Genomic DNA, 24,501 nt, shown 5'->3' with positions numbered 1-24,501 from the left:
ATATATATATATATATATATATATATATATATATTAAGATATAATTTTCACAAATTTAAAAAATGAAAAGCAAAATCCAGATGTCATACATTCTAAATTAGCCGAAAGACAATTATTTGTTTTTAGTCTAATATCATATTGACTGAATTAGCCGGAATTGTAATTATAAAAACTGAGCATTTGTATTAATTATAAACAAAAATAAAATGTAAACCGCTTTTATTTTTATTTCTTTTAAATAAATATTTAATTTAATATATATTTACAAATATTTAATTTAATAATTACTTTAATTTACAATTAGTTTAAAAATAAAATATCACTATATATTAAAAATTTTTTAATTATAACAGCATTATTATACGGTATTTTGTATGCTACAAAAAATAAATGTACATAAAAGATGAAAATATTAAAAAACATAACGGAGATATAATCAGATTGAGAGGAACGTGATACCAAAAAAATGGATGGAAAGTGGTTAAGAAATACAGAATTTATTTAATATTACTTTTTTATTGAAATACCATAAAAATTTATAAAGTATGATAAGTAACAACGTGTGGAATCAATGTCCAACAATAACAGTAATGTACCCATATCGCATCTTTTAGGGTAATGAAAAATGACCCCATCATACCTCTTCTATTTACGTAAACTCGCATAAATAACATATTTGCGCATATTTTATAGCCTCAAACATACGACAGTAGAGTCGCTACATAACATAATTTCTCTTTACACATAACCGATACTTCTGCAATAAAACTATAAAAAGAAATCCTATCCCTATAGACTCCAACATTTTTTAAAATTTACTCTATGACACAATAAATATATCTATCGAATTTTTAAACAATTTTCAGTGCCTACAACTTCGTATTTTTCAATTTAATTCTTTAATCGTAAAGAAAACCAAAAAGATTTCAATACGCGTACTATATTATTTTAAAAACTATCGGCGTATATATAAAGTAAAATATTTAGAATGCAAAAACTTGATAGACTTTCACAATTAATTTCGTTTTACTAAGATAATTCAAGATATAATATTAAAAAACTGTTTTAATAATAAGACAAAAGAGATTTATTCATATAGAAAAAAATATAGAAAAATACATGATAAGGATTGCATATGCATTCAAACATGCTCTGGAAAGACTGATAAACTTCTGCATTTTATCAATATACATTCTATCAATTTGAACACATTTTAATAAAAAAAAATATTAATTTTTTAGTTTAAAGTTTGCTTTCAAAAATATAACAAATACATTCAAACGAATTCAGAAAATTCAACAAGAGACGAAACAGATGACTCATTTCTTATTCACAGAGTTCTGTTACTCCTAAACAACACTCTCCAATATATTAATCCATCTACACATTTATATATCATTGTATAATCGTATACTTTTATAGAATAACTTAAACATGTATATTGCACTAGAAAAATAGGAATATTAGTCATTTGGCATTCGTGATCAGGCTATTTGGCAGTTCACCTCTAAAACACGCAAGTACGCGTATAATATGCACGCAGTTATTTCATTTCATCTTGAATTTTCTAAAGAAAGTGAAACATAAAATCTTTTGTCATTTAAGCAGAAATGTCTACTTGAGCATTTATATGTAACATAAACTAATCTTGGAACTGCGCAATAATAAAGAATCTATTAATAATGTATTTAACTCTTTAACTATACTGTAATAAAATTTATTCAGAAAATAAATCGTATTTGTTACCTGAAAACTCGTTAGATTAGACTGTTAACAAACTCTTGAACGAGAAATTTTTCAAACACGAACGAGAAGTAAGATTTTTCTGAATAAGAACTTTTACATGAGAACTTACGTTTCAAGATTCAAATTAATCACTAAATACTTTCTCTAAAAATATTCTAATAGCTACAAAAGATAACTAATAGTTCATAGTTCCATATACAAATAACTAACAACTACTGACAAATTCAAAATAAAAATTTCCTTTGGTATTCCTTTGGATAAACAAATCTAAGCGAACAGTACGATTAAAATAAAGCTCCACGAGATAAACGATAAAAATATTTCTAAGAGGGGCTCCTAAATTATCTGCAACCTAGTCTAGAAAACCCGTTCAATAAGAAATATTATTGCAGCATCAGAATCAAAATAAACATGTTCATTCTAAGTAGAACTTCAAATCTCATTCGCATACCACGCTAAAGCAATAGTGCATAAAAGTGATCCAGCAGTTTATAAACTTTAAGTTCAAATTTATAAGATTACTTATATGTACATGAAAATTACATTTTCTTTTTTAATAAAAATATAAAATCTGTTTTATAGAGAATATGATGCAAAAACATTCCTTCTCGATTTCATGACAATCGCAATTACTTTCGCAGTAATTTCGACGTCCTCAAAAACGGCTGCCAATCGATTCATCATCAGTAAACGGCGAGTCGATGATCGATGACAATGTTTCTCTACACGCCGAAGGAGATGAAACACAGCCGCGGTTATTTAGCGACGGAACCCCCGTGGATGTTGAGGATATGCTGCTTGAGGTGATCCGGTCGGCAGAAGTATTTGCCGCAGAGAGTGCAGGTGAAGGTATACCGGGATCCGAGGCGGCCGCACTCGTATCTGGAGTGTCGTGTGAGAGAGGATCGCGATCTGTATCCACGTCCGCACATTACACACCGAAATGGCAGTTCGCCGTCGCCGCCACTCAAGACGATCTCCTTCGCGGGGCTGGCTGCAAGCATACAGGGGGAGGCCTTTTACATCATACGGGTTCCTGTCGGACGCACGAAATGAGCCCCTCTTATCTGCAAAGCCGCGGGTCACTCCGGTCGAGACAGTGTGACCTGGACACTTTGACCCCCCCTTCTTTTTTTTTTCTTTCTCGACCGTTGAGGAAAAAGCTCGAACCAAGCGTGTGGACAATACTGAATCAAGCTCGCTCCAAAGGAAGACTGCACAAAAAGCTCCCAAGCCCGTCGAGGAATAGAAACCAGTTCTATTCGCATTTAATTCTTTCAAAGTCTTTCAAAATAATGAATTACTGAAAAATTTAATACCGCCGTATATACAATACTCTATTATTGCAGTAGATAAAAATTAAAAGTCGCGTTGTCCACAAATAAATTAACAAATTAATTAATTCTTTAACGTTCAATTATTGTAACAAGTATATAGAATATTTAATTATTAACATATATAGAATTAAATTTATTTTTAGACGTAATGAGATTTCGTTTATTCTCGTTTACACATCTTTGAGTTATTGAAGAATAAGTTAAAGACAAAGTAGTATATAATAAAAACTTTACGACAAAAGCAAGTAATCGATATGTGAAAGCTTTATAGAGTGACGTTCTATGTAACAATGATAAAAAAAAATAAAACTATAGCAATATATTTATACACTTGAAAAAATACGTCATCAATCCTTACGGCAGACTCTTGTGCAGTCTTCATTATTTTGGGCTGTTATTTACATGCTGCACCAAAATGAACTGCATTTTATTAGTGCATCCATTTTTACACCCGTGATGTAATTAATTTCAACCCAACGTAAAATATGATTTCTTGTATAGTTTCACCCAACACATATCCACGGCGAATGAGTGTAAATACTGGCTGAAGTTACGCGTGAATGATTTGAACGTGGATGATTTCCCTCCGATGAGCCGTTCGAGATACATAACTCCTTCATTTGCCGCTTTAAATGTGACATTTACTCGCCACGCTGACAATCACGAAGCTTACGTTTCGCTAGATGACAAAACTTCAGCATGCAATACACATCAACCAACAATCACTGATGCTTCATTTATTCCTTCGTTAATCAGATACTGATGGTTATTTACAGTACTAGTAGCATGTACCAGATGCTACTCGTGATTAAAGGATCGATTTACGTCATTTTATTAATATATAGATATTAATTTATAGATTATATTGTATATTCGCTAGTAAGATGCGAGAGTGCATCGCATATCGCACGAGCTGAATTTTACAAACTTTAAATTTTATTTATTCATTTTATTTAATGCGTGATATAACATTTCTATTTATGTACTTATAGCCGAATGAAAAATATAAAAAAAGTAGAACACAGAAATTGTATATATTATATATGTACACACACAAGTAAACCATTGATGAAATAATTCTTCACAATTACCAAAGTAATGTTTATTAAATACGATCAATTTTAGAGATAAACATTATTTTTATTAAGTATATTTACGGTTATCTCGCTTTTAAACGTATAACAAAAAGAAAAATGTAAGAGCAAGAGAACTAGTGAAAAGCCACGTATTTCGTCTGTTTTCTGTTCCTGAACTAGATTGCACTGGAACTGTCTTTCTTGCTTTCGACAAATATCAAACATATACCTATCTCTCACTCAAGTTCCAAAAGTGTATACTAGTTCAGCCACAGAAAACAGATTTATTGTCGTCAAGAGAGGAGCAAGAGATATAGTGCCTGGATCGAGATACTGGAGCATCCAAGAACGAGAAACGATCGTAGGATCCCGCCTCCGTGTTCAAAGGTGAAATAAAACAAGAACAAGTAATTTCGACGCAAAATGGATGGAAGATTTTTTACTACCGATTTTCATTCGTCTCTGTGCTACACAAGTATCTACGATTTCCAAAACTTGTACAGTATTCTGACGTCTTTCGCAGTGAACTGCTCCAGTCGCGGCGGCTGCACCTGCTGCTGCTGTTCTCGCTGCCGCCGCTGCTCCTGTCGTTGACGAAAATCAGCTTCCAATTTCTCTTTTTCCGAGAGACAGTCGGCGATATGTCCTCGCAGACCGCTTCGATACTTGTAGCTGCGACCGCAGTTTGGACAGGAGAGTCTGCAGTAATGTGCCGTGGGTTGCTGATGCACCCCAGTGGACTGTGACCAATACGGCGTGGCAGCTGCAAGCATCATCGGCCAACTATATCACCCCGGAGGTCAATTATGCGTGCGGACGCGACAAGATGCATTTAAATTTTAAAGATTCCTTTCGAGAATTTTATTTTCACTTTTACGTTAACGAGCTTTTTCTGAAATATTTCCTCTCTCCCTCTCTCTCTCTCCTTTCTCTTTCGGACTCTCTCTACGCACTGGCATTATTTTGAGTTCATAATAAATATCGCCCTGAATTTCCTAATCTTTCGTTAAAAAAATTATGTAAACGGTGTTTATATATAAATGAAATATACGACTTACTTTTTTCAAAGATCAAATGAATGTGATCTTAATTGCCAGATATTTTGAAGTTATTTTCTAAAAAGAAAAATTTGAGAATTAGATTCAAACGTTTAAAAATATTTAAATAAACTGTAGAAGATTAATGGCTAATTTTAGTATTTTTTTTGTAATAAAATTTTTAAATTGATAATACGAAAAGGTTTGAGATTATGCCACACCAAAAGTTAGTAACTAAGTTATTTTACATTCGCAACGATACGAGAGCTGAAAAGCTGGGTGTAGGGTTCGCACAATTGAAAAAAGTAGAAGATTCTTTCCAAAGAGATTCTTTATTTGTTCTTCATCTGGTCCATCAACTGGTCGGATTCGCATTTGTGGATTGAAAAATACGATTGGATGCAAGGTCGATACGATTGGCACGAAAGCATACGTGTAAGACTCTCCAAAGACATGATAAAAAGAATGCTTCCTCGTGTGAACGTTAGCTTACAGTTACGTTAATTCTACTCAGAAAGTTTACCACATAACTAACGATTATAATTCGAGATTATACGGAGAGCAAACAATAAACTTATATTAATGAAATACTAGGCTGAAAAGGAGAGACATTGACGAATGAACGAAAGTAACATGACGATAATTCTTATATCACGGAAAAAATTTAGAAGACGATTTAATTGACAATGATTCGTATTCTAGCTGAAGACAAAATGTGTCGTTTGCATAACCGGAGATCATATATATATTTTGATTTCAAAATAAATTAACTCAACAGCAATTGTTAACAGCAATTGATGAAGTGATCTTATAGTGATATTTAGCAAAAGAAAAAATGCTTTCGTCTTTAATAACTTACAAATTCGATTACACAGACATTCGAAACATTTTTTTTTTACCGGAGATAGACTGTAGTATTCTTGTATATATAGTGCTCTGAAACCGTTGTTCGAATTGCTCCCGTCACAATTTTTTCTTTTTACCAATGGAGAAGAGCTCGATTTTCCAATATTTTTAACTTAGCAATTTGGATACTTCATAAGTTTGCATATTTATCTCAGCATTTTGAAAACCAGACTACTCAAAACTTTAAAAATATTAGAGAATCGAGATGTTCCCCGTAGAAAAGACTTTCGTAACCGAGCAATTTGGATATTAGATTACGTTTCAGAGCGCCAAAATACGTAAGAATACCATGGTCTAATCTTCGAATGAAACATTAAACTTGGTTTTGCGTGCCCGTGTAATTGGATGATAAATTTCGAAAATAATTTCACAAGATCTTCGAATAGGAAGAATGAAACATTATTTAATGAAATATTCGCGTGAAAATGTGAGAAATCTCGAGTATTAGACCGCACTTTGTGAATTGTCTGATCAGTAACTAATACTTCCAGAGAAGCAATGAAAAAAAACATCATTAGAACACATACGTCTGATTCACTTTTCATAGAAATTAGTCATTTATTGTAACAAAAATTTGAGATTAGCGCCGTTATTTCTAACGAACCGATTTACAACAGTGTTAACGCCGATTGTATTTCCGAAAATGATTTTCTCTTACCGAAATAATTTCTAATAATTCTAAATTTGGATATTTACAGAATATCATGCGCAATATAACTATATAAGGTATTATAATTTTTATAACATTTTCTCAAATCTAACATTCTTTCAAACAAAATTTCAGAATTCGCTTTCCCTGTTGCATTGAAAAACAGTTAGTCTTGAAAAATCGTAACAAGTTCTTCAAGATAGCAATATGAAAGTTAAATTCCAAGTCGACAAAATTCAATTAATTTGAGTAAAATAAAACAAAACACGCCTCCGAGTTTAATTAAAGAAAACATACTATAATCAAACAGTAATATTTTACACGTCGCGAGCCAAGCCAATAATTATAATATCAAAAATAATTTCGAGTTAATATACTGCTCAAGGTAACTTTTTGAAAACACTGTGGCAACCAAAGATCAAATTGAACTCCAAGTGATTTCATCAAAATTAACATTAAAAAAATTTTAAACAAAATAAAAATTAAAAATAAAACAATATGTACGATAAGAATTTTACTCTTGGAGGTCAATGTGAAACTTGATAAAGCCATCCCGATTTCTGTCGAGCTACATAACGTCGCATCTACGCCCATGGAAAGCAGATAACGACGTTAGATTGCTCGAAGAAAGCATTATTGATAGATATATTTTCTGAATATAAATATTTTGAATTTACTTAGTATGACAGAAGATTAAAAAAAAAAAAAAAACTTGGCATCACGACGTGGCTTCTGTTTTCATGGACAGGTTCGGTTCGAAACGTTAAGAGAGAAATAGAAATCACGAGAGGGGAAAAAAGATTCAACTACGACAAATCGACATGCTAGAATTATTGATGCCCCCTCTGCCTCTCCGTTGTCGCTGTTGTTGCTGCTGCTGCTGCTGTTGGTGGCTCTCGTTCTCGTACTCCCTCGGGAAAACCTCTGTCGCGGAGACGTGACGGTCCAAAGGCGACACCTTGACTAGTCTGGTATAGGGTGTCAAACGATGACCCGTCCTCTTCTGATGTGATCGCATGATGTCCACCCTGGTGAAACGTCGCCGGCAGGTCCCGCAGGAAAATTGCTTCTCCACCCCGCACTCGTAGCGCTGATGCCTTTCCAGGGAATACTGAACCGAATAACGTCGGTCACAGCGTGAGCAACGATACCCGAGAAAAGACTCTGAAACACCGTGGGGCCCTCCACAACTATCACGCGAGCATACAACGCGTCTCCATTCATTGGAATCTTCCTTCACGTGGAATGCGAGGGAATGATTGAATCTAAATCAGTTGCGATCGGTTCCGTCAGTTTTGTCGAGTCTCGATTGTCGTGAAAATTGGAGATTGCATCAAGAAAACATTAAAATCCAAGTGTACTTCTTTCAAGTTGTAGATGAGATACATAAACATGCGAGTTTTTACCAAATGTATACCCGTTTCTCGTTATTTGAGTAATCATAAACCCTTGTTCTTGTAAAAATTAGTTACCATTCGTGCAATGTATTGCAGCTCTGGTAATGATCGCTGCGCAGCAATGATTAACAGAGAAACAATAATTGCATTAAAATGATAAGTCAAGTCAATTACAGACATTACGATTATCCGAGTTTTAAAAGTATTTTATGAAAGCAAGAATTTATAATGCAAATATTAGCAACAGGAAATGAAAGTTGATAAATACTCTCTCACGTTTATGAACTATTTCGATTATAAAGTAGCAATCTTTTTCATAAAATGGGAACGATGTTAAATTTAATCCTGCGATCCTATATGAATTGTACCTTGTGTTTTGCTGTTACAATGTCAATTAATTTTGAATAGTATGCATTAAAAACCTCTTTATTCCGTAAAAATGTTTATAATTTCAAATAAAATGAATTTATATATGTAATTTTCTGTGACGTTGAAACTGGAAATTCAAAAGACTTGAAACCTCTGCGAGACCCGCAACGAGGCTGCAAATCAATGTAAAAATCCTAAACAGCTCGCTAGGAAAATCATTCATATTTTCAATGAAAATAAACGTAAAAATCATTTTCCTCGAGAATTTAAATAATTGTCCTCTCAATTACATCACACAAATTATATTTATATCATTTTATCATCCAACGATTATTTTTCACGATTTTTCCTCAAAATTTTTGTTAAAGCAATATGTACCCAGAATTAAATTTCGTCAAACTTACTTTGTTGTAATCATTCGGTACCTGCGAGGAGCGACACAATATTGCTGTGCGAATCTTACCATTTTTTGCGCCACTGCTCGCAACATATCCGAATGAAGATAAACACATAAAACCTCGTATAAAAACATTCAAAGATAACTCGATCAGCTTTAACAAAAATCTGAAAGTCAAATTCGTTAATCAATCGTTATCAGCGAACAGAATAATCAGAAGATAATTTGTTCTATGCATACTATTCAATTATCCATCCGCGAAACGTGGCGATGAGGCTCCCTATAACGCATTAAGAAACTATCAAAATTGCTTCCTTCGATCACGAACGATACAAAGATAATCGACAGATCGTTTGCACGCCAACGCCCTAAATTTGAAGACCCATAAGTGCAACTTGCAATAATCTTGCAATCCGATTAACTTTGCACGAAAAGCTCCGAAAAGTCTACATGCTTTACCCTCTGCCTCAAATCGAAACATATGAGAATTCAAACATTTCATTCATACAAAAAAATTCATACACATTCTTCACCATGAGGGACGGACTATTCACCGAAACAATAAAATCCAGTTTTTAACACAGCATGTACATTGAGCTGAAAAATTAAAAAGAAATAGGAAGAATAAAAGGAGAGGAAAAAATATAATATCGGACATGTCATTGATCTGTTTTCATTCAGCGAACATTGCGTAACTTTCTAGCAAAAAGCGACGCAATTTCCACGGAATGAGATTACGAGAAAACAAATTTACACGGACACTTTTGGAAAATTTGATCATTGAATGAAAGGAGTCGAGTTGATGAGAATTGTGAAATGAAGTTATTCGAAAAGTTATCAACTGACAAAAGCATCATTGCAAAGTTCCGCCTGTCAGTATATCATGAAAATTATTTTATCCGTTATATACATACATACATACATATATATATATAATTGAAATTGTAATTTCATGATATGATTCGGCATTTGATGTATACCTGATGTGATAATCTCGTAGGAACAAATATATATACATATACATACATAAATATATATGTATGTATATGTATATATATATACATATATATATATAAATCAAGAAAAATCGGAAAAACGTGCCAAGAGTATATCTTATTTTTGGTATAATAAACGAATAATGGCAGAAAGAGAAGCTATCAATTTACGATAGAGTACTATTGTCCATTAAACTATTACTATTAGCAAAGCAGAAAAATACCAAGCTTCTCGATAATTATCGAAATGCTTAGTTATTTTAAAAAACAATACATCTCAACTATTTCTGCCAGATTCAGTATATGTAAATATAACGGGAAAGCATCTTGCGTGCCGATACAACACACAAGATTAAATACTTACGTACATAACACCTTTTACCTTTTTATCACATAGGCATCTGTGCAATTCACTATGATAGCGACGTCACATCCCTGGCAAATTTGACTTGCAAAATTTGCTTTCAAAAAAAGCAAAATGCTTTATTGAAAGCAACTATATGACAAATCTTCTTGACATCACATATAATCCTAATTTATCAGAATAAATCCGATAAATCACATTAATATACTTCACTATTTAACATGGAAATCATATTTTTATGGCAGATTTCCATAAAAGAAAAATAGAATCGTAATAAATACGAATATCATAAACATTTTCAAAAGATGTGAATATAATTATATTAATAGTTTTTCATTAAAAACAATTATCTTAAAGAAACTAAAGGCTCTAGAGGAGGATATATCCTATAATTAATAATCTTATTAGATAAATCACTTATCTAAAAATATATCTAAAAATGTCTTATTAGATAAATATCATTCATTCACTTAAAAATATACACGTAAAGATAATATCCTTCATTAGATGGAAATTATGTTCCAACTTCTCACACATACAAAAAAAATAAATTCTCACACAAAATACTAACATCATGATTTCTACGCGTGTCAAGTTTGAGATCATAGAGAAAAATATCTATGAAATCTAATCAAACTTTTCTAAAATTGCTCCAATTTAGTAAATATATATTTTAAAGTAAAAAAGCATCCTATTAAAAGAGAATAAAATTGTTATAAATCACATGTAAATTTAAAAAAATTTGTTTAATTACGCCGCAATATGATAACTTAAGTAAGTCTTACAAACTATACCGGGACTTATCATTACTTATTACTAATCGCGAGTGTTACACTATTTATTATATAATATGGGTTACCACAATACTGTACCGTTAAATACATTACCAGTCCAAAGAGTCGAAGTTTCTTGACGTCTTCCAAACTCTTGTTTGAAGATTCGAAAAGCGAGATCTTCAAACTCGAGCATTTATTCCCATCCTTAATTCTTGCAAAAAAAAGATCACACACGTCACGAACACGACGCTCAACAAAAGCGAGCGAAAAAAAAAATAACATTATGACTGAGAAAATATGGGGTACGTTCGGGAAGATGCTATTAGCGCTATTTATGTCATTCTATCTTCATCATTTATGAGAAACGTAAAACAAGGATAGAATGACATACAGCGTTAATAACGTCTCCCCGAACACACTTATAAACAAAACAAAACAGTAAAGAGAAAACATATGCAGTCTTCGCAAAATATAAATAATCTTCCTGAGATCCGAAAATCCCAAATTAAGGATAATCGGAAACTCAATCGTAATCTAATTTAATTTTAATATAAATCTTGAATTTCTGAATTTCAAAATATAATTCAGAAATGAACGATGAGTTTACCCTTTGGTCCTTTTTCAGATAATCCAGGCATCTGCTTCTATTTTCTTCAATCTTCTTTCTTCTTTTTGCCAACCAAATGACAATTTTCATAAATAGAAAATTTAGAAATATGACACTGCATAAATTATCAAGTCAAGATAATTAAGTCTTTGAAAAGCAGAAAAAGTCGCTCTTCTCCGACATCTTCAGCTTGAACATTGTTAACAGAGCATAATCACAAATCTGTACAATTTTCTGTAAACGAAAAATGAAAAACACTGGCACGATGCAGTTTCTCCAAATTGTAGAAAATTTACCTTTAATTTTCTAATAAATCGAAAGAATACTTCAAACTCGATATTACGAAAATTAGAGGAAAATTTAAATTTTCTATAATCTCGATAAAACAGCTAAAAGTAATTAATAGAAAAAATAGGTTTTTCCGTGACAATACACATTGTATTTTTATATCGTTTTAACTTTCTCGCTTCATTGTCAAGAATGAGAAAGGCATTCTTTCTCATCACTATAACAACAGCGAAAGGTAATCCAAAATCAATATAAAAAATGCAATGAAACATGTAAAAAATTGATTATTTCACACATACATATATTAAACATCCGAGAACATTTACCCATGCACTCAATCCTCATTCACATGTTTTTCTCATAGAGGAGTGCGTTCAGAGAGTGCGCTATTAGCGATATTTGTGTCATTCTATTTTTATCATTAGACGTAAAACAAAGATAGAATGACACAAATAGCGTTAATAGCATTTTCCTGAACGCATTCCAGACATACCGTTTTCATACAAAAAAATCAAAAGAAACAGAGTCGTATTGCAAATAAAAATGCGATTATCGCTTGCGAGAAGGAATTCTAATCGTCTTAAACTCGCTAACTCGCACGCGCGGATATTTTTATTTGCAATAACGTCAAACACTAATCACCTTGTGTAATCACTTTACATAATTCAAGTATGAAATATGAATTACGTATGCGCGTAATTAAGTTTGCATGTATAACTCGAGACATATGTAAGAATAAATAGCGTGTTTACGTAGACGAGATTACGAGTTATAATATAATATAATCAGGTTACTAGTACTACTAACGGACCATGTTACCTTTTTATCTTGATCCAAGTATTACCTGTTTACCTTGTGAAGTATCCTTACCAATTATTACCAGTTATAGTGCCGCTGCCATCTTCGATCTTCTGTCTTGAAGAAAACGCGAGCGTACAAGCTGTATTCTGTGCGAAAAGGTCGCTCGAATAAAAATCAGTACGCTGCAAAATCGTAAAAGCTCCGTTAAAATTATCGAAAAATAAACAGACGAATATTCGATAATGCCGAAGATGCACACGTGAACGTCCAAATCGTATTGATTTAGATGTTGTCCGTACATTTTTGACACTTGAATACCTTATTAATTTTTCGAAATCTATGGATCCTATTCATGTTATCTTTTTGAAACTTTAGCTCGCTCGAGCGAGAGTATCATAAAGATAAGCTTCAAATGACATCATAGAGATCCGAAAGATTAAAACGCGTCATATCGCGATTACCGTACGCTTTCGCAGAAAAAAAAAACTACGAAAGCATAGTTCCGCTCCTGGGGTGTAGTCTTCGCAAACGTGCAAAAGACACGCTTGCAAATTTCTCTTCTCTCTTCTGACATCATCGAATTCTTTCTCTTCGTGGATCCTGAAGAAACTCTGTGAGCCGCTCCGATCGAGAAATCGCTCGATCGTAACAGCTCAATGAGCTTCTTCTTCGGCATTCTCATCTTCATCTCGAGCGCTTCCTCATCATAGCCTAAACACTTGGGGCAGGTAAAAAAACACAAAAAGGGAATATACAGAGAAAAATTGTGACATGGCATGGTACAACAACACAACGAGAATCGAATAACGAATAAGTACAATACCATGAACAATAATGACAACGATGTGAATGTCTATACGTAATCGTTATAAATATTTTATGTATATATATAGCGATATATATCGAATAGAAAATAGTATTATATAAATAATGTTAAGCATATTATATATATATACGACGTATATATAAGTGTAAATATATATATATATATACTATATGGAGTCCTTTCTTTCGAACACTCATATGTATACATACATACGTGACGCATGTATGTATGCACATATGAGAAACCATAATAAGATATATATGTAAATCAGGTTAATTAAATAGTTTGTTTTATGCGTTACGATAAAAAAGCGAGTTATGTACACGTGGGTTAGTAAAAAAAAAAAAGAATTTGTCGAACGTGTGCGAGCACGAGCAACGTTGCGGATCCCGTCTTGCGATGATCTTCTACCTATATATATTTCATTCACGTACATAGATAACAAAACTCCGATAACCATCACCATGCACACGTCGCTACGGGATACATCCGACTAAACGCCATCACGCTTGCACACTTCCGCAGAGTTAAGGTGTATAGTTACACTACCGAAGGAAGCGTGGCATGCAAAAGACGAATTACGCCAAAAAAAAAGATATATATGTAAATATATATATATATATGGCACAAATGGGTTAAAAACTATCGAGTGTACGCATACACGGAATGGACAAAAAAAATTATATATATATGAATATATAATATATATAAATTGTTCACACATCGTTATATCGTACTGCATGTCCTGGTGCGCGCGCGCTTGCGCGACCAAGATCTTGATGTGGAACGTGCTTTTTTTGTTCGTCTCTTGACCGCGTTTTTATAGAGAGCCGCACAACCCAACGTGAATGTAAGTACGCATAACGTGTGAATGTACGCGATGCGTGAGAGGAACGTTACCAAGACGCCGATGAATCTCGCCGATCCCTCTCTTGGGAAAAGCGAGATCGATCGAATCGCGAGCGAGAGGCGGATTTCCGGCCAGCCGGTTTCGCGAGTTACGACCAGCCGTATATGAGAAGCGCGAATTTCGAGGAGAAAGAGAAGAGGAAGAAAAAAAGAGATAGGCAAGACAGATGTACATGGGCAGGAGGAAGAGAGGCAGGCAGAAAAGCGAGGGTGTCCGTGCTCCCTGCGCTTCTTCGTCGTGCACAATGGGGGGAGAGAGAGAGAGGAAAGAGGAAAACGCGAGACATCACCCTGGACGATAATGGTATAGAGAGCAGAGAATTATACTGTAAAAGTTCGCGCACACGACTGGCCGTACATCAACGCACTCGGTTGTTCCAATCCGCGATAAACGAGGACACAGGATGTATCATATGTCCTCTCACGCGATTCTCAGGCAAGTTGCTCAATTCGACTTCTGTGCATGATTTAGCACACCGCGCCCTCGTTACATATATACCGGTTCTTTCTCGCACCAACAAAAAAAACACGTCACGGCTACAATGGGCTTTTTATTATCTGGGATCTGAGGGTGACTCTCGTCCCGGATTGGCAGAGGTAAACGCAATCGTTTCACTGTTGCCAGAAGAAACAGCCCAAGACGGTTCCGAGTCTTCGGGTGATCGTTCCTTCGGACAGGCGTGAACGCGTTTACCTTTACCCTTTCTCTCGTCGCCGGAACGCTTTCGCGTGTTTCCGCGACAGAAAATATTCACGAGAGAAATATAAAATTAAAAAAAAAAGAGAGATCTACGCGCTGCGAACAACGTGGCGCAACTCCGGTCCTAGGATCGCGAACTCGGCGTCTCGTCGTTTGGAACAAACGAAAACTCTTAGACCAACAAACGTGCGTGAAGATATACGGAATGCAAGAAGCGATAACGAAATGTGTGAGAGAGCTTTTGATGTTGAGATTCCAAAATTAAAAAAAAAACGGAGAGACGCGTTTTCCGTGGAGCAGAGGAGCCTAAACAAAGGACCCCCGATCGCGATGACTTGAAGCGCGATTTTAAGTGTCTCGGGGCCCCTCTTCCTCGAACGGCACGAAAAAATAGATTCAAGGCAACAAGTCTCTGACGTTGAAAAAAAAACGACCTTTGCTATCAATGCGAGCATCTGTCCAATGTAATCTTTCTTTCGAAAGTGTATCGCGCGCGACACATGACACACTCTGACATAGCATATACGACGAAAAATGGAGGCAGAACGCAATATTCGTCTACCGCAACAAGCTTAGCAAATGAGATCACTCTCGCGATTCCACGGGCACCTGGCGCGTAAGGACATCGCGAAAAGAATCACCGTCATCGATTAACACGTCAGGAACCGCGCGATCGCGAGTACGAATTCGAGATTTAGCAACGCTAGCATTGACAGAGAGGCCGCTCCTCTCTCTCCGAAATTACCTTGATTCCCACGTTGGATCACCGCATTAGGGCGATCATGTACCTTAAAAGCTAACGAAAAAACCGACCGTGCCTAAAAAAAAAAACCCTCCTACTATTCCATCTAAACTAATAAAGATATTAACGTTTATTTTTTTACGCTCTATTCTTCTCTCTCAATATGTCTCTCCTTCAAAGATTATCCCTTCACGTTTCATTTCTTTCGAGACTGCTCTAACGAAAATTAAAGGGAAATTGAATTGTATCGTCCCTATAGTAAATTGTTATCGCATCGCGTATAAACGCAATAATTTTATATTTCGATTTGTAAAGGCATCATCCGATCACGAAAGATACGGCGCGCCGGGCGGACGATTTCCGGCTCAGCCATCTGGGGCGACCGGTATCCGGCTGCATCAGCTGCTCAGTGTGCAGCTGTCGTACATTAGCAGATGCAAGCAAGCTGGTCTCCGTCGTCTCGGCAAGAAACTTGCATTGCCAACCAACCGAAATAACCGACAAAAATTTCTTATTACCTTCTTCACGAGCAAACGGAAAAGAAATTGGCCGAAACTGTTCCGAACTTTTGTTAAATTATTCTATTAAAAGTGTCATTTATTACGTATATCTAATAAAGTTAGATACTTGTCATATTGTCAATTTGTTATTAGCCTCGTTATGGTAAAACTGGTGAAACTATCGTTACCTATTGTACTGCTGAGAAACTGTACAGCAGCCTTTCCGTTTGATTGTTACGTAATATACATAATCGCCTTGATACAACAATTCAACGCGCTTATACACGAATTCGCGATAAATCTGGGTCATCAGTAAACCACGACGGACAGTTGAATTTATTTTCTTATTAGTCTTATCTTCGTTAACGCATTCTCTTCATAATCTCAATTTTTCACTCGCCGGCTCACGATAAACGTAACTGTTGTTAAACTGTAATCACGTTAAATGTTACATATTATATACGCAATATATGTAACATAGCTGTTTCCTCAACCAAAGTTTCCTCAAAAAACTATAATCGCTTGACCTTGACTTTATTGCAAATTGACGTAAAATCTATCGTGAAATGATAAAGTGATTTTTCGTTATTCTTTACAACTGCGAATTTCGAAACGACGCCTTTTGCAAATAATTGATACCGCGATAGAAGAACGTACCGCATATCTCTCGTCGCCAGAAAGTTCGTTTCTTTCGTTTACTCGCTTCTTGTCGTCTCTTCTATCTTTTTCGATAGAAATCTTCCCTACCACGCGCGTTCGTTCCAAGTTTCACGTGGCCCCAAGGTCAATGAGCGTTCGTGGGAATGCCTCTACCAGGCATCAAGAGTATACATGCCTGTTATACTACACAAACATAATATCTCTTGTCCGCTACGGAGCGGTCTGGAAAAAATTTAATTTGAAAGATTCACACTCTGTCTTCAAATAATTAAATCCGTTTTGCACACATCCTAAGAGCAATTGAATATGGTACATAAAGTAGTGGGTCATCTAATAGTTAGACGACTATAACAACGCATAAAAAATTGAAAGAAATAAATGGCTTAAAAAATTATATTGATACAGAGTCTCAAGTGCTATAAAAATTTACATAATCCAAAGAGCATCGATCAGCATCGATTTTGCTGAAAGTAGGTCATCAATGTTCTCCGCAGGTTGAAAATCACACACGCAAATGTGTAACCGCTGAATATACCGAGGAAAAACGACGTCCTAACGACGCAGTGGGCATCACTTAGAAATTCGGGTGATGTCACTCTAGAGTCAAGTAACTATATAGGTTGTGAAACGACGACTTCCGAGTTGTGTCGAGAATCAGCGTAAAATAATCGTTGTCGAAGGTGCTCAATGTCAGCTACAATATATACAGTAGTGTCAAATTTCATGAAAGGCACGTAACGCCGATTAGAGCCAAGTCGAGATTGCTGGTCTCACACTCGCTCGATCGCGCAAGCCCCGTTATATTCTTACCCACCGAGAAGCTCTCACGTTGCCCCAGCTTCAATTTCCCATAGCAACAGGGGAACAACCGGATACGTCCCGAAATTTCCTTCGTTATTTAATCGCTGAGCCACGACTTCCGCGAATAAAATCAGACTATAAAATAGCGAGTTATGTTTCATACGTGTTTCCGCATTAAAACAAGTATGTCATATACCGCGTCGTTTCATATAAAAAACAATCGCGTGTCGAAATTCCTATCGTTAAATTTATCACGCAATGCATTATTCAACTTGGTGGAAAAATTCATGAACGTGAACGAAACGAACCGGTTTCAAAGATAGAGAGACTATCGAGAGAGACATCCTACTCCTTATACCCATTGATCTTTACACCTACACGTTTCCAATTATCGATGATGCGCGATTCCGTTTATAACTATTTTTATTCTTACTGACTTTAATTATCAATAACACGGTGCTTGATTAATAAAAACGTCTCGTTGTATCTGAAAGAAGATCGATAAGCATAAAAAATAATCGATAGTCCACGCTTTAGACTTCGTTCAACAAGGTACAATATATAGTAAAAGATTCTACGATCTCTCGATTCTCGCAAGCGCCACCTATCTTGGTTATCTCTTTCTATAGCTGTTTCATCAACGTTGAGTAGTATAACTTTATTTTTACGTAAAAATAATATTAGAAAATTCCGCGATGTTTTACTTCTATCTATAATTTACTGTAACTACTGTTATATGAAACCGCGTGTAACTATCATCGCGGATAAAGTATAACTAACTGTAATCGTTCTTCGTACATTTTTTACGCGCGAAATTGACACGAGATATTGAGGTCTCGTGTTCTCCCTGCGGGCTGTCCTCGCGATGTCGTAACTCCTTTCGGAGGAGAGAGAGGCCGTAGAGTCGCGCATTGCGAGGCTAACGAAGACGAGACGACAGAACGAATATCGCGAAACCAATTATGGAAAACTGATTGCTGTACGACGGGAAAAAAGGAGCGCGCGAACGGCGCACGTGCGGCTCGTCTTACGTCAAGTCTCACTTGTCGCGACACTACGCTAAGAAAGGAAAAAGATAGAAAGACAAACAGAAAGAACTTAAGAATTCTTAACAGAAAGCTCTACATGCTCCGATAGAAAATAAAAAGCTCTTTCAGAGACCGTGCTACACTTGAACGCACCGGAATCTAGGTTGAACCACGTTATCAACAACGAAAGAAAAAGAAGCTCCGCCCCGCCTGCGCAATAGGCACGTATAATTACGCGCGCGTGTCAACACGTCATCGAAACTTTTATCAACGTACTCGCGCTTGTGAATGAGCCATTGTCGGTCTGTTACATTAGAAGAAGATATATAATCATTTCTATCTGAAAAATTTTCCATATTCTCGAGCCCATTCAAACACGAGTACGCGCGTTTCTATTCTACATTGCCATAAATTTGTTTAAAATTTGCATTTTATCAAGTGATGCAAATAACTCGGATTCTAATGATTTGGAGAAAATTATGCGAGTGTCTATTGTTACGGGGGGCAGGAGGCAGATGAAACATGAAGCCACTGAGCCTACCTTGTGAGTCGCGGTGAGCCTGTGCGGCCTCCTGAGCTGCGAGGAAAACCTCATCTCCCGTTCCGGGAGCTGCCACGGAGCCCACAACACCCCCCGCATTACTTCGGTCACCGGTAACATGCCACGAGCCCATACCTGCTAAAATAAATCATCGTCCGATAAATCTCAATGTGACGTTAAATATTTACTCTTTGCATGATACGACGTTGTATATCATTAATTAAAAATTTACAAGATAAGAGTCGTGAGTAAAGATATCTCTACAAAACTGATTGTGAGAGCTACACCTCGATTTAATAATTGAATTAAAACTGTTCAATTAATATTAAGTTGCAAGTCTCGGAAATCCTTATTTAAAAATTTCGAGTGATTCGCAATTAACATGTCAGATGAAAGTAATAATAAAAACGTTATTCTAGGAACGAAGAAGGTACTTTATTCATAAACTCTTTTAAAGGTGAACAAAAATATAGGGGCACATATGTAACACCGACCAAGAAATAACGCAGCAAAACACAGGGTTTCACAATCGGAAAGTCGCACGTTTCCCTTATACAGTGGGAGTGCTTAAAATACATTTATATTATACAATATTCTTCTATATTCATAACTCGTTACAGCAAGTAATATTTGGCAAGTTACGTGAAATACCATAACACATCCGCCCCGCAGATCGTCATGCTCACATACATTCGTATACATACGTACTGAAGTCACACAAATTTTAAGTAATTTGGCTTAAATAGTCTACACGTAACACATTCAAGAAATATAGACAAATAATACTGATAGATTCAGACTATTTAAAGTTCAAATACTTTGTACATCAATACTTGTCGTACTTTGAAATTGCACGTGCGTATTATAGAATTACCGTTAAGTTAAATTTTACTAGTTCAGAAGTGATTCTTGTCGGAATTTCAATTCCCGGGTAAATGTAATGTTAACATGCAAACAGAAGAATGTCTCGGCAATGTGCATGTTATAAGAATTATGTTCGATCTTTATGTGATCTAAGAGTGAGTTTGGATCAGTCTGTTTCAAACAAACTATACAGTAATTATTAATATTAATGAATGACCGCCATTGATTGGGCTCGACGTTAAAAGAACGGTGCATAGAATGCTACGATATTCGCGCGTGTTGCACACTAAGTCCGTCTAGGCTGGACCGGGGTGAAGATTGGACTAGAAGGTTGGTGTTTCCATCTCCTCCTGACGACGTTCAACTTTTTCAAATAGAACTGCAACGTTGAGCGATTAATGCCGTACATCTCGGACGCCTGAGTGGTGCTAACCCCCTGTTGCAATATTGCCTCCAGGGACATTTTAACCGAGTCTAAGCTATACTTTCTGCCCTGCTTGTTCGCCAGTGATTTAAGCAACGCGGCTACGTCAGCGTCCGGGCGCGGCCGTCTCATGTTTGGCACTTTATTACATTCGAGGAAATGGGAAGCCCATGGGGCACCACCGCCACCATTACGATCACCATCGTCACCAATACCGAAATTCCCTCTCGACCGAGACCGCGCTCCCGCCCCCCCACCTGCAACGAGGAAACCCAAGCTAGTGTCGGCCAATTTATTACACGTCCCGTTTTAACAGATAACAAACAAAACAACGAAACGACTTCGCGACACCAAAACTATTAATTCGTTCAACGTACACAAGCCCTTCCTAATTGCGATCAAGAGAGAAACAACTGATTATCGCGATCCAGCAATACCGAAATTTCCGTTCAAGAATCACTATCCAATCGTACAAGACGTCAAGCTCTGCTTCGATCCAAATAAACTTTTTGGATCGAAGATTCGCTAATGTCGTTGACTCTTTCTCAGAGCATATAATTTTATACAAAACGCAATTACTCGCTACGTATACTCTTCATATTTTTTTTTACATGCGCAACGCTACTTAGCGATGCGCAAGTTTAAATGCATATATATTACAATTCACATTGCCTCTAAGTGAGAAAAAAAACCCTGCGTTTCGCTACGATAAAAAAACAAAAATTATAAATAATGAATACATTATTTGAAACTTACCGGGGTGTTGGGCGGGGTCATGGGACGGTCCAGCTCGATTGTTGTCCTGTTCTATGTCATTAAGATCATTCATATCTTCATCCAGCGTTAGGTCTTCGACACCCTCCTCAGCGTCATCTAGGTATTCAGACTTTGGCTCGATGAGATTATCATTTGGCTCGGGTTTTTCGAGTGGCAGCTATAGAATATTAAAACGCATTAGAAACCTTAAAAGAATCTCCATGGAACAAAACACAATCCGCAAAAGAGAAAATTGTCTCGAACCGTTTCCACACTGCAGCGGTAAGGAAAAGGTAAAACCAAAAGCAGTAGAATAGAGAACGATTTTTCTTTACCAACGAAGCGAAAGAAACAGCGCTTTTAACGACAGCCTCTATTAGAGCGTTGGTACACGCAAAAAAGAGAGAGAGAGAGAGAGAGAGAAAACGGAAGAATTCGTCGAACATATTTTACCTGCAACATCTCATCGGCAGGTTTCGTCAACTGCGTCATTAAAGCTGACCTGCCGAGAGAGTCTGTTGGGTCTGCGTGTACTTTTTCGTCTGCCACTGGCGTGATACCAAGCGCCGGTACACCCATTTGCTGAGGCATGTCGCTGGAATTCGATGCATCCTGATTTTCTATCGTACTATCTTCTGTTAAACTTCTTCTTCGAAACCTTTTTCTTTTTCTTGATGTTGGACTTTGTGAACCTTCCCTGTAGGAGCAAAAAAAACGTAAAAATTAGCGATATTTTTTTAACGAGTAGGTTACATTCACATCTAAATTACAACATAATGAAATTGCTCTCCCTTGAAAACTCACCTCGAGGACATTCCTTTCGACACCTGAGGACTAGCCGTATCCTCTGGTATATCCCCCACGGAACTTTGCGCCAAACTCTGCCTAGGAACTTTGTTCTTTTCTATCGTCAGACCGGAAGACGCGTGTGGAATGTCTAACGATGGTGCTGTTGGTTGTGAGACGGTTTTCTGTAGCCTGGACTCCGTCTTACTACTGCCAGCAGTTTTACTTTCCGAAAGGCCCTTAATTTGCAGAGACTCAGCGGCTTTGAGGAGTGCTGCCAGTTGGTCTTGGGAAATATTTACTTCCCCTCTGTACATATAGTCCATCATTGCCTTAAGTTCTTTGAATTTAACATCTTTGAGTATAAACACTGGATGCTTGTCATAGTGTTCGCTGAGGAGGCACTGTAATACAAAAATACATCATCTTTTTCAGACAAACGAGTACAATATATAGTATAAAGTTACAAATATATAATAATTTATTTTCCTAATTTATATTTAATGTAGATGTTATATTTAACATTTGCTTTCTACATTTACTTTCTGCAAGTTTAAACATTATTTGTCGATTACATGGCATAAGCACAAGTATTTATTTAGTAGTATTAAAGTATTGATCTCTCATATATTCTATATTACAGCTAAGAATGCAAAGTTCTGCATCTGGGACGAGCCAACATCTACAGGCACACACATACGATTCGAGCATATTATTAATTTTCATAGAGCAGCATTATTGCAACAGCCGCTCTTGCATCCCCACCCATATTAGGGTAAAATCCCAGGGCAAGTGCCCTGGAAATCAGCCATCTTGCTTTCCTTGTATTGATCAAGAGGACCTAGGAGGGGGCTTCAGGCTTTTGCTCCCCACTCTCCCCCACTTCACCTCCTCCTACACTTCTGCCCAGGCAACGTTCAACAAGCACGGCCATCTTGTTTCAACTTGAGATCCCCTTCCTCCCCCCCCCCCCCTCCCTTGCTTCTCAACAATCTATCTCACTCCCTCCCAACATGTTTCGTATTGATCTAACCCGACTGAGCCAAATGGACAAAGAAATAAAAGGGGAAAAGCTTCATGCGGCACACAATTATTAATATAATTTGTTACGTTCACAATTATTCTTTTGAATAAAAATTCTTTCAATTGTAATTCGCATTTTTACCAATAAATAATTGAAAATCATTAATAAAATTGTATCAACGTTGCTAAATTATCGCAATTATTTCTACTTTCAAATATGGGCAATAATAATCTAAAAATTTATTATTACAATAATGTAAAAGAAAAAAGAATCTTGCTCGAGATTATAATCAATCTCAAGAAAATATTAAGGAAATAGAAAAGACCTACAAGATCTAATATCTTGAGAGAAAAAGAATTGCTTCAGAATATCTCTAGGAAGATGGGAAAGGATTGTAGGATTAAATAATGATAAACAAAACATTTTTCTTACCTCAAAGTATGGACTGCACGCGGAGAGGACTACTTTGTGGGCCTTGAGAGTCTTCCCCTCCGCCGCCAGGGTGCAGTCGACCAGCGTCCCGCTTTCAAGGAGTGTGTCGAAGTTTTGTATGAGCGTACTTTGGTGGTTGTTCCACCTGAGACAGAACTGCTGGTCGTCCTCCATGGTAGTTCTGGCTTCGTTTCCTCGTTTCTGCACAGATGAGAAAACAAGCGTGAAAAATGACGTATCGTACTAAAACCACGAACGTAAAATCAGATAACGTAAGAGTGCGGAACCTGCCGACAGAATCGTCCTCTCTCTTCCTCTCTCGCGCTATCTCTCCTAACCGTACTATCGATCGACCGAGCGACCCGACGCTATCTCGTCCTCCCGCGACTGATTATTATCGCGCACATCGAGCCGAACGACGTACCCGGTAAAGTACGTCTCTCGACTTTCGTACCGATCCGGCAGTCCTCTTCCGTCGCGCTCTCACTCCCTCTTTCTTTCTCTCTCTCTCTCTTCTTTTTCGCACGCGGCCCTCGCGGGAGGACGACGGAGGCAAAAGCTCCGTAACGAAGCGACGAAGCTTCCAAAATGGCCGTATGAGCGATGCGTCGGTCGGATCGCTCTTCTAGCCTTCTCCTTTGTGCGTGTCTGGTAACGGTAATGGACTGCCTGGTGGGGATGATGCAGGAGGACGCGCAAGCACCGCGCACGCGCACTCGCGACGTCCGGGCTGCGCGTACCGCTTGCACAACGACCGCGCGGA

General features: G+C 36.7%; 2 protein-coding genes across 19 annotated transcripts in view; both read right to left on the bottom strand.

Annotated features, from left to right (window-relative positions):
• Positions 1-24,501, bottom strand: part of LOC108761337 (longitudinals lacking protein) — a 236,588-nt gene that overhangs the window by 202,018 nt on the left and 10,069 nt on the right. For 15 of the 18 annotated variants that reach the window (XR_001940116.1, XM_018507795.1, XM_018507791.1 and 12 more), the window contains exons 2-6: positions 23,739-23,939; positions 22,301-22,686; positions 21,950-22,193; positions 21,497-21,674; positions 19,453-19,590 (exon numbers count right to left, since the gene is read on the bottom strand). Coding sequence is in view for 17 of the 18 variants with exons in the window: in XM_018507795.1 (XP_018363297.1) it covers positions 19,453-19,590; positions 21,497-21,674; positions 21,950-22,193; positions 22,301-22,686; positions 23,739-23,912 (1,120 nt within the window). In the remaining variant the exon portion in view is untranslated. Of the gene's footprint in view, positions 1-19,452; positions 19,591-21,496; positions 21,675-21,949; positions 22,194-22,300; positions 22,687-23,738; positions 23,940-24,025; positions 24,476-24,501 lie in introns of those variants that run through there. The other 3 variants (XM_018507792.1, XM_018507796.1, XM_018507797.1) reach the window with 3 other exon arrangements.
• LOC108761343 (uncharacterized) lies at positions 4,582-4,935 on the bottom strand. Its single transcript, XM_018507813.1, has one exon. The coding sequence runs from the start codon at positions 4,933-4,935 to the stop codon at positions 4,639-4,641; it is 297 nt and encodes a 98-aa protein (XP_018363315.1). The 3' UTR covers positions 4,582-4,638.

Source organism: Trachymyrmex cornetzi, unplaced genomic scaffold (assembly GCF_001594075.2).
Source record: "Trachymyrmex cornetzi isolate Tcor2-1 unplaced genomic scaffold, Tcor1.1 scaffold248, whole genome shotgun sequence".
Taxonomy (NCBI): domain Eukaryota; kingdom Metazoa; phylum Arthropoda; class Insecta; order Hymenoptera; family Formicidae; genus Trachymyrmex; species Trachymyrmex cornetzi.
Note: the sequence above shows the minus strand (reverse complement) of the source record. Positions and strands in the feature narration are given on the sequence as shown.

Excerpts from the sequence above, each read along its gene's own strand:
- LOC108761343 (XM_018507813.1), bottom strand. The coding sequence starts at position 4,935 with ATGATGCTTGCAGCTGCCACGCCGTATTGGTCACAGTCCACTGGGGTG.